A 14,485-nucleotide genomic window follows, 5' to 3' on the forward strand; every position below is an offset into this window, starting at 1 on the left:
GGTGGCTAGGGGGGCTGGCAAATAAACCTAAAAAATAAAATAAAATAAAATAAAAACAAAGTTACTGCACCTCCTTCCACTGCAAGTTTTTTTTTTTATACCAAAGTCTTTTTTTTTGGTTAGGTTTTTTGCAAGACAAACAGGGTTAAGTAGCTTGCCTAAGGCCACACAGTAATTATTAAGTGTCTGAGACTGGATTTGAACCCAGGTACTCCTGACTCCAAGGCCGGTGCTTTATCCACTGTGCCACCTAGCTGCCCCTATACCAAAGTCTTTAGAAAGGTCTTCCTGGCTCCAAAATTGATCAAACTAAATTCCTGATTTTGTGTCATTGGATTAACCCCAAGAATATTATTTTTCTTGCAAATGGCCATTTCCACACTTTCCTTGCAAGTCCATACTAACTCATAATCAGTTTCCCTTAATAAATGCCCCAGTTTGCACATGTTTACAAAGGATCCAGGTACCATCATTAATCTCACATGAGTCTGAAGCCACCTATCTCTAAATTGTACAATCCAGAATATATGCACCCTGCTTCTGGATATATTCAGACATTTTCTACTCCCCAGGAAAATATTCTGGCCAGTCAGTTATAAACAATAGTCACTCTGAATGACTCAGTCATATGCCACTGGTGTTTCTCGTCTCTGGATCAGAATCCTGTGCCACAGTGTACCTCTTTCCAGGGACTGAGAATCTAGGTCAAACCCAGGGGTACTGCCACCCACCAATCTCTCTTTTTCTCTCTCAGTGCAGAACATTTTCACACTGCCTCCCCTCTTCCTTTCCATAAGGAGAAGGGCATAAGTAGGGGTGTCACACTTACAGAGTCAAGGGGAAGTTACAAATAAACAATGTACACATAAGGTGAGAGATGGTAGAGATGGAATTGATTCAGTGTCTCTCCTCTCTTCTCTTCTCTTCTCCCTTGGAGGTATCCAATGTCCTTCAGCATCCTCTGAATCTGTTCCAAAAAGTCCTCTCCAGCTCTGGTGACTACTTGTCTTCTGGTAAAGAAACTGCTTAATACCTTAATTCAGTTCAAAATGCATGTCTTCCATCACAAAACAATGAGATTCTGGAGCTTATTACAATTTACATTTTGCCTTACTGCCATATTGACACACATACTTCACTTTTAACACTTTTAACTTCCATTAATATTTTACTACATGAGCAAACTCACAAGCTTGTAACATATACATTCAGCAGTCATCTTTGTTCTAAGTACCCAACATCTGGTTTAAAATAAAACAATTTAACCTTTGTTCTCATTACAATGACTCAAACATCCTTAACCAAAATGATTTTTTTCCAAATATTCCCATATTTTCCTTTTCCTTGTGTACTTATCTAACTCACATTCCTTTCCTTAAACTAGAATTTGAAACTATAATTATTCTAAGAATTTCCCAGTCTTCTCCTTACCTTAATATCCCCTCTAAAACAAAAACTAAGGAAACTCAATTCCTACCTTAGCATGTAGCTGATAGCAGGTGTCAGAGCCAGACACCTAACCTGCCAAACACCTAACCTATCTCTGACTATTAGATCCAATTCACCTAAAACCTTTTTAGTTTGCTTGGTAACTAACTATAAAGATCCAGGACATTAAAGGAAAATTCCTTTACAGATATAAGTATTGAATGTCAGTGTCCAGGCAGGTCATGTGGGTAAGTCAAATGGGTAAGCCAGATTTATTCTTCCAGGTAAGATATTATCCAAATGTCATTTTGGGGAAATCAAGTCAAAGGGGTCCAACCTCAGTCATACTGAGAAGCCGCCCCTTCGGCTACCCATCCCTGTCACTTGACATCCTTGGCTTCAAAAACATGACATTTACCCAGTAGCATTTCTTTTTGTTGACCATCCTGGTATCTGACATAAGAGAAAATCAGTTAAAAGTCCTGTGATCTAAAATAGTTGTTTTACCTAGTTAGAACTTCCAGTGAATACAATTCACTCAATTCCAATTATAATCTTAATAGAGTCCCAATTAATGAAACCCCTACCTAAAGCTTGATTATCCTTCCTGGGTCTTTGCCTAAAACCAGGTATTCTAACTATGACTGGCCCTGCAGGCCTGTCTCCTACCTCTTACTAGAGACATCCCTTTGTCTGAAATCATATCTACTCTATTTGTAAATATAAAGATGGCATATCAGATTCCCCTAGGCTAGAGAAACCTCCTTCTAGCCTGTTGTATCTTACAACAAATAAATGCCTCCTTTGTCCAGGAGATTGCACAGAGAAATCTCAAATTATCTTGTGTTTATCTTTCCTATATTATATAGTGCTTTTACTTCAAAGCAAACAACCACTGCTTTGGAATATACATATAGATCTAAAATATTCCCAATTCATATATATATATATATATATATATATATATATATATATATATATATATATATATATATAAACTTCTATACATAAACTTGTTTACCTACTAGTCATCCTCAGCATACAAATGGTTATTTTTGTTTTGGCAAGGCAATTGGGGTTAAGTGACTTGCCCAAGGTCACACAGCTAGACAATCACTAGGTATCTGAGGCCTGACCTGAACCCAGGTCTCCTGACTCCAGGGCTAGTGCTCTAACTACTGCACCATCCAGCTTCCCCCTAACATACAAATTACTTTTCAGAATTCTTTAAAACCATTAAAACATCTTAGGTAGCTTTAAATTTCCAACATGCATTATTAATTTCATTATAAAAGAACAGCAATTAGAGTAACAGAGTAACACCCAAATTACCAGATTCTTTTTAAAGCAATCCTTCTGTTAGTACATTATTCATGAACCCACAGATCTATCCCAGAAAGGGTCATACTATCTCATATTTTCCTTATTGCCCTTCAGAGCAATTACATTAATCCCAGGCTTTAACAATACAGTATTTAAATAACATTCACAATAGATAGCTAAATATTGCAAATATAATCTCCTTGCGGTTACAAAAGAATCACATAACTGATAAAAACATCTTATTCATCAATAAGTTACCTTACAATAAGGCCCACCATTTCAATTTGTTCAGAGCCCCCATCAGCTGTCTGCAGTAAGAGAGAAGTCCACATTCTTGACTGTTTTTGACTATATATGCCCCCCTCTGCCACGGGGCTGAGGTGGGGGGGCCCTGCTGTTCTATGGGGGGGGCCTAGACTGCGATTAGGATCTGAATGTGGTCAGAGCCATAGAGTCCTGTTCCAGAGGCAGAGGACAGAGCTCTGCAGTCTCTCTTCACTCCCCTCCCTAGGTTCAATGGGCTCATGCCCTGAGGGCTCCTGCTTACCAGCTCTGCCTGCTTCTGTTCCTAGATCTGGGCTGCCGAAAGACCACTTGCTTGCTGTATGCCCTGAGGGCTGGGCTCCACGTGCTTGCTCTGGCAGAGGTCTCCCTCTGTCCCCCCACTTTGTGCCCGGTGCTCCCTGGGGCGTAGGTCAGGAAACTGCCCCCGCTGCTGCGGCTCCCAGCGCCCTGGGACTGCTTCCGGGAGGCTGAAGTTCTTTCACTCTGGAGGGCCACCCCTCTGGCGGGACACCCCTCTGACCCCAGGGAGCAGAGCCTTTCTGCTCTTTTCCAGGTTACCTTGAGTAGGAGAACTGCCTCGTTGGGTCCCTCTGTGGGTTCTGTCTCTGGAAAGCTTAGTTAGAGTCCTTAGCTTATGAGTTTTATCAGAGAGCTCCTAAGACTCATCCTTTCTTGTCGCCATCTTGGCTCCTCCCCTCGCACAATAGTATTTCATCATAATCACAAACTGCAATTTGTTCAGCTATTCCCCAGTTGATGGACATTCCCTCAATTGCTAATTCTTTGCCACAAGAAAAGAGATGCTATATAGGTCCTTTCCCTTTTGGTTTTTTTTTTTAATCTCTTTTGAAACAGACCTATTGCTAGGTGACATTTCTTTATATAAACTTTGAGGTCTAAAAGTTTTAATTTTTTTTTAAAAGGTTGATTCTACTACACAAAGATATGTACAGACTACAAAAAGCTTTCTTTACCATATTATCATTCTCATTTTAAAGATGAGAGAACTTAGTCTGACACAACTAGATTAGAGTCAGAAAAAATTTTTGAACAAAGATAATCTGATTCTCAGGCCAAAATTTTTCCACTCTATCATCATGCCTTTGGTTTTATCCACATACAGTGAACCCCCTTCTATCCAACCTCCAAAATATTGTTTCCTCTTATCATTCCCACTCTCTCATTTATTTTCAATCTGCCTCACAGGTAAAACATCATTTTAAAAAATATATAGATTGGGGCAGCTAGGTGGTATAGTGAATAGAGCACTGGCCCTGGAGTCAGGAGTACCTGAGTTCAAATCCAGCCTCAGACACTTAATAAATTACCTAGCTGTGTGGCCTTGGGCAAGCCACTTAGCCCCATTTGCCTCACAAAAACCTAAAAAAATATAGATAGATAGATAGATACATAGATAGATAGATAGATACATAGATAGATACATAGATAGATAGATAGATAGATACATAGATACATAGATAGATAGATACATAGATACATAGATAGATACATAGATAGATAGATTATTGGGAACTAAGTTCTAATACCAGCAGAACAAAAGCTTTGGCAGATCCTGCCAAGTTGTAAAGGTTTTTAAGAGCCAGACTATCATAGACCTCTTGTCTGTTGTCTGAGGATCTACCTAGCTAAGTGTAAACTACAGATGTTGTACTTGACTTCTGGGTGATGAATTTTTCAGCCACAACCACTCATGAAAATCATAAAACAGAGGGGGTTGAAGCTTAGATGGTAGAAAGAGGATCCACACTGGCAAAGTCCTAAATCCTTGTTGTATTAAATGTTGACTCCAGCTTTGGGCACAGTAGCTGTCCAGTAGGTATGTGTTTTTATGCTGTATTAGCTCCAAATAGATCATCAGAAGCTTGCTTACTTTGACTGATAGCTTCTTCTCAACTTCCTATTTCTGTTGAGGGCAGTGCTCTTCTCTTATTACCTTGATTCATTATTTTGGAATTGTCCTTAACTCTCCTTTCCGTTACTCCCCACAACTAGATAAAGATGACTCACTGATCATAACCTCTATGGAATCTCTTCCATCTATTCCATTCTCTTTGACTGCATATCTACCACCCTGGTTCAGACCTTCATCTCTTCTCTCTAAGACTATTGCAATAGTTTCTTCATTGGTCTTCCTGTTTCTAATCCTTTCTCTTTTCCAAGCCAATCCTCCATATAGTTGTGAAATTGATATTCGTAGCTGACTACACTTGTATAGACTCAACTGGCTCTAGGATAGGAATTTTAAACCATTTGTTACAGTCTTCTTTGTAGAATGGTGAAGCCTATTAACACCTTATCAAAATGATGGTTCTAAATGCATACAATAAAATCTTATCAAAATAATGATTTTAAATACATACAAAAAAAATTAAAAATAGTTTTAAATGCACACAAGGAAACAAATCATTGTGAATTATAGTTATCAAAACATTAAAAACAAATCCAACAAACAATTTTCTTCACATTTTAAATCCTCAGTTTGGATCTGTTTTACATTTCCATACTTATTTCACATTATTCTCTTTCATGCATTTTCCATTTTAGCCAGACTTCTACAATCCCATCTCCATGCTTTTTCACTAATTGTCCCCTATTCCTATAAAGCACTTTGTCTTATCTTCTACTACTTTTAAGTAGTTTAAGAAATCTCTAGGAGCAGCTAGGTGGCGTAGTGGATAAAGCACCAGCCCTGGAGTCAGAAGTACCTGGGTTCAAATCCGGTCTCAGACTTAATAATTACCTAGCTATGTGGCCTTGGGCAAGCCACTTAACCCCATTTGCCTTGAAAAAAAAACCTTAAAAAAAGAAATCTCTAGATTTCCTCTGGGCTCTGGGTACTACCTTGTGCATGAATTATACTAGAAATTCAAAGAAAGGAAGAATCATGGTCCATATACTCTAGGAGTTCATATTCTAATGGGGGAGAATAACATTCAAACCACTATGTACATGATATATATATATATACACACACACACACACACACACACACACACACACACACATACGTACATACACAGTATAATTGGAAGGTAATCTCAGAGGGGCTGAGATTGAAGTGTGCTAGAAAGAGGAAGAGGTCTCTTCTAGAAGATGGGATTTGAACAGGGGTCTTGAAAGAAGCCTAAAGATAGAAACAAGGAGGGAAAGCATGGGGTTGGGGAATGAATTTGGAGAGAATCTCAGAACTGGAGACTGAAGCCAAGCAACAACTCCAGTACTTTGTAGATGTGCACCTTTAGACAAATCCTCTGAACTTTTTGTGCTTCAATTCCTCATTTTTAAAGAGGATCACAATGATATCTGACTTTAGATTTGATTTTCACAACCCTCTGAGGTCATCAAATCTCAGAATAAAAATTAATTTCCATCTTGAAGTTCTTAAGGGTTCTCTTTTCTGACCCATTCACATTATAGATGTGGAAATCAAGACCCAGAAAGATTATGTGTCTTGCCTAAGGCAGTGTAAAGAGTATGGACTTGGAATAACAAGATTTGAATTTGAACCACAGTTCTGCCACTGTTAACCAGGTTACCTTTAGCAAGTCACTTAACTTTCCTAGGTTTAAGTTTCTTCATCAGCAAAAGTGAAGAGGTTGGAGTAATAAATAAATGACCTCAGTCCCCTTTTAGACTTAGCTGTGATCCTTTGATTTAAGTATAATAGTTGGGATCTGATATCAAATCCAGCATACTTTCCACTGTATGGAAAGCACTGAATATAATCTCCTTTTTACAAAAAACAAAAAAAACCCACCAAAACTTAAACCCAAATAGTAAATTACCAGTGGGTTACCCAGCTAACCAGTGTCAGAGATATATCAAGACTTCTTAAATCCAACCCTATGCCAAACTGCCTCACAGGACTAATGTGATGAAAGCATTTTATAAATCTCAAAATTCTATTGAAATATGAATTATTATTATTCCTTTCTCTTATCATACTAAATGTTATGCTTCCATCTTTAATTTAATATTGCCTTTTGTTTTGCAGTGGGTCGTAGCCTAATCCTGCTATTCTTCCTTACCATAAGCTCTAATAGCCTCTGTGTAATTCTTGTTTATGCTTCCAGCCTGTGGGAATCAACTTAGTTAGTGTCCATTCCAGTCCTAATGATCAGATGTTATGGGCAATTGACAATAAGTGGAATGTCTATGTCCGAATTGGAATCACTGAGGAGATGCCTGTGGGCACCGACTGGGAACATGTGCCAGGTACTATAAAAACCAAATGTTTTTACCCTCTGATCCAGTTCCTTCCACCTTCACCCTCCCCACTGTCCTTCAGTTCCTCACTCACTCACCACTATGGCCCTACCACTCTAGCCACCTAGGTCCTGCCCCCTTGTGACCTTGTGACCTAAATCATCCAGTAATCACTTTTCAGACCTTTTAAGGTTTCTGATGCTCAAGATGCTGAACAGCTGCAACAGAGCCTGACACCCATGCAAGTTTTCCCCAGGGCTGCAGCACACAATGTAAATCCCTTATGAGTTCTCAAAGCTTCTCAAAAAAAATGCCTCACCTAACTCCCTGCTATTCCTCCTTATTTCCAAGCTGTGTAATGGCAACAAATAAATGCCCTGGCCATTGCACACCTGAAGATCTGCTTGGTCTCCTGCCTGCTGGCAGCCACTGAGTGAGAACAAGGTGGAGAGAAGCCTCAGGGCCATTGTCAAGAGTCACCTTGTCCTGCTTCCAGGATTTGGCTGCCCTGGCTATGGTAACAGCTAGATTTTCTAGGATCACCTGCCAGGTTATTTTTAACACACTTTTAACATTTGTAATACAAATCCCTGTGTTCTGAATACATTACTGCTATCCTTCTCTCCCTTCACCCCTACTTTCTCCCTCGCCATGCCTCCCTCTTATTCTCTCCCCCACCCCACCCTTGCTGCTTATAATCTGCCTCTGAATCAAGGCACAGCTATCTGAAGAAATAACTGTTTGTTTGATTATCATAGCATGTGTCATCTAATAAAATTCAGTTTGTTATTTTAGGAATCATGGTTATATCTGTTTACTTTTGTCTCATTTGAAAAAGTTATTCCTGATTTTATATGAATGTTGAAAAAATCATAGCTTCCCAAACTGCTCAAAAAATGTAGCATTCTAGGGGTAGCTAGGTGGTGCATTGTTGGTGCACTGACCCTGGAGTCAGGAGGACATGAGTTCAAATCCCGCCCAGACACTTAATAATTACCTAGCTGTTGTGACCTTAGGCAAGTCACTTAACCTCATTGCCTTGTGAAAACAAAAAAAGTTGTATTCTTGATAGAGTTTTCTGAATAGTTGAGGATGTAGAAGCATCATAGCCTCCTATTATTGTTTTTGCAATCATAAACAACAGAAGTATAATAGGATCTAGAGCTAGAAAGAACTCTGAAGATCACCTAGTTCATCTCAATTTACAGATGAGGAAACTGAGGCATAGAAAGGTAAAGCAGATTACCAAAGTTCACATAGTATAATAGCTGAGCCAGCATTTGAGTTCACTTCTTTTTTTTTTAGGTTGCTTTTTTTTTTTGCAAGACAATGGGGTTTAAGTGGCTTGCCCAAGGCCACACAACTAGGTAATTATTAAGTGTTTGAGGCTGGATTTAAACTCAGGTCCTCCCGACTCCAGGGCCGGCGCTCTATCCGCTGTGCCACCTAGCTGCCCCTGTCAATCCACATCTTTTAAAAAATATTGGTAATGAAAAAAAACCCTAAAAAATATATTGGTAATGGCAAAGAAATGGATAAAACTTTTGGCTCATTTAATGAGGCAGGTTCCTAGATTTAGAGCTGGGAGGGGCTTCAGAGCCTTATTCTGCTCCTGCTGCTGCTGCTGCTGCTGCTGCTGCTGCTGGAACTGAAGCACAGGGAGTAACTGACTTATGCAGGCTGAGACTGACAGGCACTCAAGGCTTTGACCAGCACATTTTTCATGATGTAGATGAGAATCTAAGAAGCTAGCCCACAAATCATACACGTGAGATTTAGGGATTTTATTAGCTATTTTAGCTACAGAGTAGCCTTTTTTCCTTCCTTCCAAAACTGACTCAGTCTCAGATACTCTAAATTGGCTAGACTCTTGAATTTTTAAGTGACCTCTTTCTTTTGGTAGTAAATGAAAAGGGAGAGGGTTTCTTATGCTCTTTGAGGGCTAGGATCACAGCTTTTTCTTCTAATGTATTGCCTATAGCTCCTAGACTAGTACTGGGTCCTTAATAAGTATTTAATGAATCTCCTAATTTTTTATTTACTGGTTTAATCAGAAAGACATTACCTAGGGCAGCTAGGTGGCACAGCGGATAGAGTGCCGGCCCTGGAGTCGGGAGGACCTGAGTTCAAATCCAACCTCAGACACTTAATAATTACCTAGCTGTGTGGCCTTGGGCAAGTCACTTACCCCCATTTGCCTTGCAAAAAAAAAAGACATTACCCTGAGTCAGGAAACATTTGCAGTATGACTTTGACTCAATGGATTCTCTTAGTTTCTTGTCTTAGTTTCAAATAAGGTGGTTGGAATAGATGATCACTAAAATCTCTCTAGTTCTGATATTTTTGTCTCCTGTGATACTAAGGTCCCCCTGATTTTGAAATGGTATGGTTCTATGATTGAGTAAAAGACATGACAGTGAAGAAGTCTAAAACACCAAAAATATCTTTCTGAATTTTATGTCAAAGGGAAACTAGTTCTTATAGAAGAGAAGTAATTCTTACATTCCCAAGTAAAATGTCTCAGAATATGTCTGCTTTAGGATTACAGGCCTCTCATCTGGCAGTAAGTACAAGGACAGTTTGGGCACACTGTGCGAATGGTGATGTGGCCCGTCGATATGGCATTACTGACAAGAACCCTGCAGGAGACTACTGGAAGAAAGTTCCTGGGAATATGTTACGTTTGACAGGCAAGTCATTGTGCAACTGTTTAACTTTGGGAAACCTCATTAAAACACACATACACAACAGTGGGTCTTTTTTTCCCTTGAGTTATTGGAGTACAGATGGGGGAAAAGCAGAAGAAACTCCCATTTATCCTTACCAAAGTCATCTTACCAAAACAGCCTCATTTGGATATCCAAGTTTGTGTCTCTCTTCCTACCTCCTATCTCCTGCCTTCCTTCCTTCCTTGTTGTTGAGTTTATAAAGCCATCACCCTATAAGGAGTCTATCATCAAAATCTAGATGGCCTTTTTTTAAGTATGAATAAGTAAGTTTGTAGATTGTTAGAGCTGGGGAAAACTTAAGCTTCAAGTTCTAATTCCCTTTGTGATTGTGTTTGGTCCTCTATCTCACTCACTTTCCTCATGTTAAAAGCTAGGGTTCCTTCTGTCTCTTAAGTTCTACAATCCTTCTTTAAACCTCCATTAACCTATCTGCACAAGGAGTATCTGCTCTGTTAGCTTCATGGGATTATTGTGAAGAGCACATTTATACAATTCTTTAATATTTACAAATCACTTTCCTTATAACAGTCTTATGAGGAGGTAGGAGAAGTGTTATCCTTGTCTAACAGAAAGTAAACCGAGACTCAAGAGACATAAAAGTGATTTTCCCATAGTCATACAATAATTAATAAGGGTCAGCCAGGATTAAGACTCTAGTCTCAACTAAGTTCCAATGCCCTTTCCACTATATATTTGATCTTTCTGAATCAAATAAGGAAATGTGTCAAGCATTTAGTACTTGATGTTTTATATGTATGACTTCTTAATATTACTATTAGACTTCAAATTAAAACCCAAGTGTTTTCTTTTCAGTGACCCCTTTAGATGAACTATGGGCTATTGGCCAATTAGGGTATCTTCTCCAGCGTCTTACAAAGACCTTCAGCCACTCCCACATCTTGCAGAAAACTGGCAACAACACTTCAGTCTTACTTCATCCTGATGACTTTGAAGATGAATGGGAAGTTATCTGAAGGAACCTTTGTGAGAAATTTCTCATGAATTCCTCAAATTGGCACAACTGGTTTCAGTTCAGCTACCTTTTGACACATGCCCTCTTAACATCTGACCATCCATCCCAAGTGAATCCACCTTTCAGTATTTCTTTGGAAGCCAACAACTGTGGCAAATTGAAATTAAACTCTTAATTGTAGCAGCTCATTCTGAACCATTAACTGAATTAATCTCATTAGTTGTGACACCAATTACTTTTCAAACCTCAAGCACACTAACATCATAAATATGTAATATCTTTGTGAAAGGGGCTTCTGTTGTGTTCAACACATTGTCAACAAAATCTCATTGTTGGATAAAGTGAAATTATCTCAAGTTTCCCTGATTGAAAGTTCAGGTTAGACTGAAACATAAAGTCTGTGTTCATTAGATAAAATTTCAGCTCCAACAAGATATAGTAAGTGTAGATACTGAAGAAGGGTTTGTTGGTTTTTGGATTTTTTTCCCCCCTAAAATGATGGATTAGGACCAGCATGATCAGTTTCCTATATAAACATGTGATAGCCCCAGGGCTAAATGGAGGATCAGGTTAATGCTCTTTGACCATCACAACTTCTTTGAATAATGGCTTCAATTACACTCATAGGAGTTGATTCTTTTCTCCTCAGGCAGGCAGACAGTCAGAGCTGTTGCAAAATTGATGATCTCGACTCCAGAAACTCCAGAGGAGGCAGTGAGTGGAGATGAGAGGAGCAGACTAGGAAGGGTAAATGGACAAAGGCCCAGGAGAGTGTTCTCCCTGACTGCACTCAGGGCAAAGTAGTGTTCTTCTCATTCCCATAATATAAGGCAATTGAAATAATAATTAAGGCATACAGACGAAAACAAGATACACACGTGTATGTAGATACTTGAGATGGTAGCCCACAAGCTGAGTTAGTGATGAGAAGGGTGAGATGTTATCACTACTGGGAGTATAGCTATGTTAGCTAAATTTAGCAGTGTCTTTAAAGTTATATTTAGCACATGTCTGTGGGCTGGATGAAAACAGGCAGCATCCTCAGTCAATTAATCATTGCCATTCTTTTGGTTTTGCTGTAAACCTCTCTGAAATACCTCATTCTTTAAAAAAGTCAGAATTAAAGATATGTAGTTAGAACATATATGTTCAAAAATCATAGTGGACTTTTCCCCTTCTACTTTAGATTTATCTTGCATTTGTGCTCCTGTATCAGGCTGCAAAGGAGCCACCTTTAAGAAAAGCAGAGGGAGCTCAGTTGTCATGCAGTCAGCTCAGGGAGAAGGGTCTTGTTATCCTCACAACTAGGCCTCTGCCTGGGCAGCAGGTTGCTTCCCATTCAAGTCCACACATCAGCACAGTTCCACAGGAATCTTGACAGCCCTTGAGCATTTATCCTGGGGAACTTCCCAAACCAGCCAGACTTTAAAATAGCCTTGTGTCCCACGTAGACCCAGAATCTCTACTCCTCCCTCTTCCTCCACCTTTGAAAGCAGCAGTAAACAGCAATCCCAACGAAGGGAGAGGCTTTTTGTTGGTTTTGGTTTGGGGCCTTACCTATAACTCAGTTCCTTGATGCCTACCTTCATGTAAGTGTGCCAGGATGTGTGGGAATTGTGCTCTTAGCTTGTGGAGATATAACCCCAAGGTTTACTCTAGAAGGACCCAGTTAGGGAGAAAGGAGTTTTATGTTTAACAGCTGAGGAGGAATCTCAACCAGAGGTATCAAACATGTGGCCCACTACTCCTCAGAACCAGATTCAAATGTAATTAGAAAGGTGGCTAGGTTGCACAATGGATAGAGCACCAGCCCTGGAGTCAGGAGTACCTGAGTTCAAATCCAAACTTAGACACTTAATAATTACCTAGGTGTGTGGCCTTGGGCAAGCCATTTAACCCCATTTGCCTTGCAAAAATCCTAAAAAAAAATGTAATTGGAAATTGTTTAACAAATAAAAATACAATAAAACATGTTAATTTGTGGTTTTCTAAGTCAATATATAGCCTACAGGGATCCATTTCTATGAGTTTGACACCACTGGTCTAATATGTGACTTTTATATACTTTGTATCATAGCCCCAACCCAGGTACAGAACTTGTACCATATTAACTGTGCCTTGCTTGGTTCATAATGGTTATGGAAGCCCTTAAGTCATGGAACTTTTAGTGCAATTCAAATTGAGTCTCGTTAATAATTATAAAAGTCCTCCAGCGTCTTTGCTCTGAACAGAATCTTTATTTGGGTTTTAACTTTTGCTTGTGCTTTGAGAGTGCAATAAACCAGACTTTTTCAAAACTCTGTGTCAGATGTTTCCGTTACGTGGTGGAGACCCTCACATTGAGCCTACACACTGAGCTGAGATTGATGGATTTTCCTTAATATCCTTGGGAATAAACTTCTAGACTTTTCCTCACACTGAATGAAAATATATTTTTTTTAAGACAGGAGCATGGAAAAGTAGAGGGGACACTGAACCAAGGGGAAAAGAGACTGTGGGTCCTGATCCTGGCTCTGCTTATCTTAGCATGTGACCTCAGGGAGTAATCTCCTTGAACCTCACTTTCCTTATCTGAAAATGAGGTGATTGGTGTCTTAAATCCCTTAATAGCTCTATTTATTCTGTGACTTGACAATTCTAAAGCTCCTTCTAACTCTGACATTCTTTGTTTTTATCATTCTCAGGCCCCTTTGGTACTCTAACCTATATTAAATGGTTTCTAAAGAGAAAATAAAGTTCATTGTTGGCTGAAGGGAAGAGAGAAGCTTGGTGTTAATGTGGGAATGGTAGTACCAGAGCGGAACTTTTAATCTGGTGTTTTAACACACAAAGAGAATTCATACAGAAGGCAAAACACTCCAAACATTGTAGATAGTCCTGGCTCTAAAAGCATGCCAGGCAGATTCCCTGGAGGTCAAGCCAGTGCAATGTGATAATAATAATAGCTGACATTTATATGTCAGAGGCAACATGGTATCCTGGAAAAAGAGCACAGGACTTGAAATCAGAAGCCATAGGTTTGTGACTGTGAAGGATTCTCAATCTCTCTAATCTTTCATTTCCTTTTCTATAAAATGGAAATGATAATTTTTCACTACCTCCCTAATTGGATTGTCAGAAAAACACTTGGTAAATCTTAAAAGAATTGTATAAATATGAATTATTCTTATGTAGTATTTCATAATGACAGCATACTTTTCACATAGATTCATTTAATTCTCACAATAAACTTTGAGTACAGGAGTTATTATCCTCATTGTACAGATGAGCAAACTAACTCAAAGAGGAGAAATCATTTGCTAGTAAGTGCCGAGTTTAGGCTGTAAACCAGAAGGCAGATGTGAAATTGTTCTGATATTATCCAATATTGCTTTCAACTATCTTTTTTTAATATTTCTGATTCTAATGAGTCATGGCAAGTTATTTATAGCTTATGTCTGTTTCTTCACCTGAAAGAAAGATGCAATAAAATTCTTGTATATAGGGACTGTTGCGATGCTCATAAAAGAACACAAAAAAA

At 39.0% G+C, this 14,485-nt stretch overlaps 1 protein-coding gene across 3 annotated transcripts in view; it reads left to right on the top strand.

Moving 5' to 3' along the window:
• Positions 1 to 13,262, top strand: part of TECPR2 (tectonin beta-propeller repeat containing 2) — a 149,817-nt gene extending 136,555 nt beyond the window's left edge. For all 3 annotated transcript variants that reach the window (XM_074213140.1, XM_074213142.1, XM_074213141.1), the window contains 3 exons: positions 7,131 to 7,272; positions 9,804 to 9,953; positions 10,806 to 13,262. In XM_074213140.1, coding sequence (XP_074069241.1) covers positions 7,131 to 7,272; positions 9,804 to 9,953; positions 10,806 to 10,966 — 453 coding nt within the window. In that variant the 3' untranslated portion in view covers positions 10,967 to 13,262. The remainder of the gene's footprint in view (positions 1 to 7,130; positions 7,273 to 9,803; positions 9,954 to 10,805) is intronic.
• Positions 13,263 to 14,485: the final 1,223 nt, after the last annotated feature.

Source organism: Macrotis lagotis, chromosome 1 (genome assembly GCF_037893015.1).
Source record: "Macrotis lagotis isolate mMagLag1 chromosome 1, bilby.v1.9.chrom.fasta, whole genome shotgun sequence".
NCBI lineage: Eukaryota > Metazoa > Chordata > Mammalia > Peramelemorphia > Peramelidae > Macrotis > Macrotis lagotis.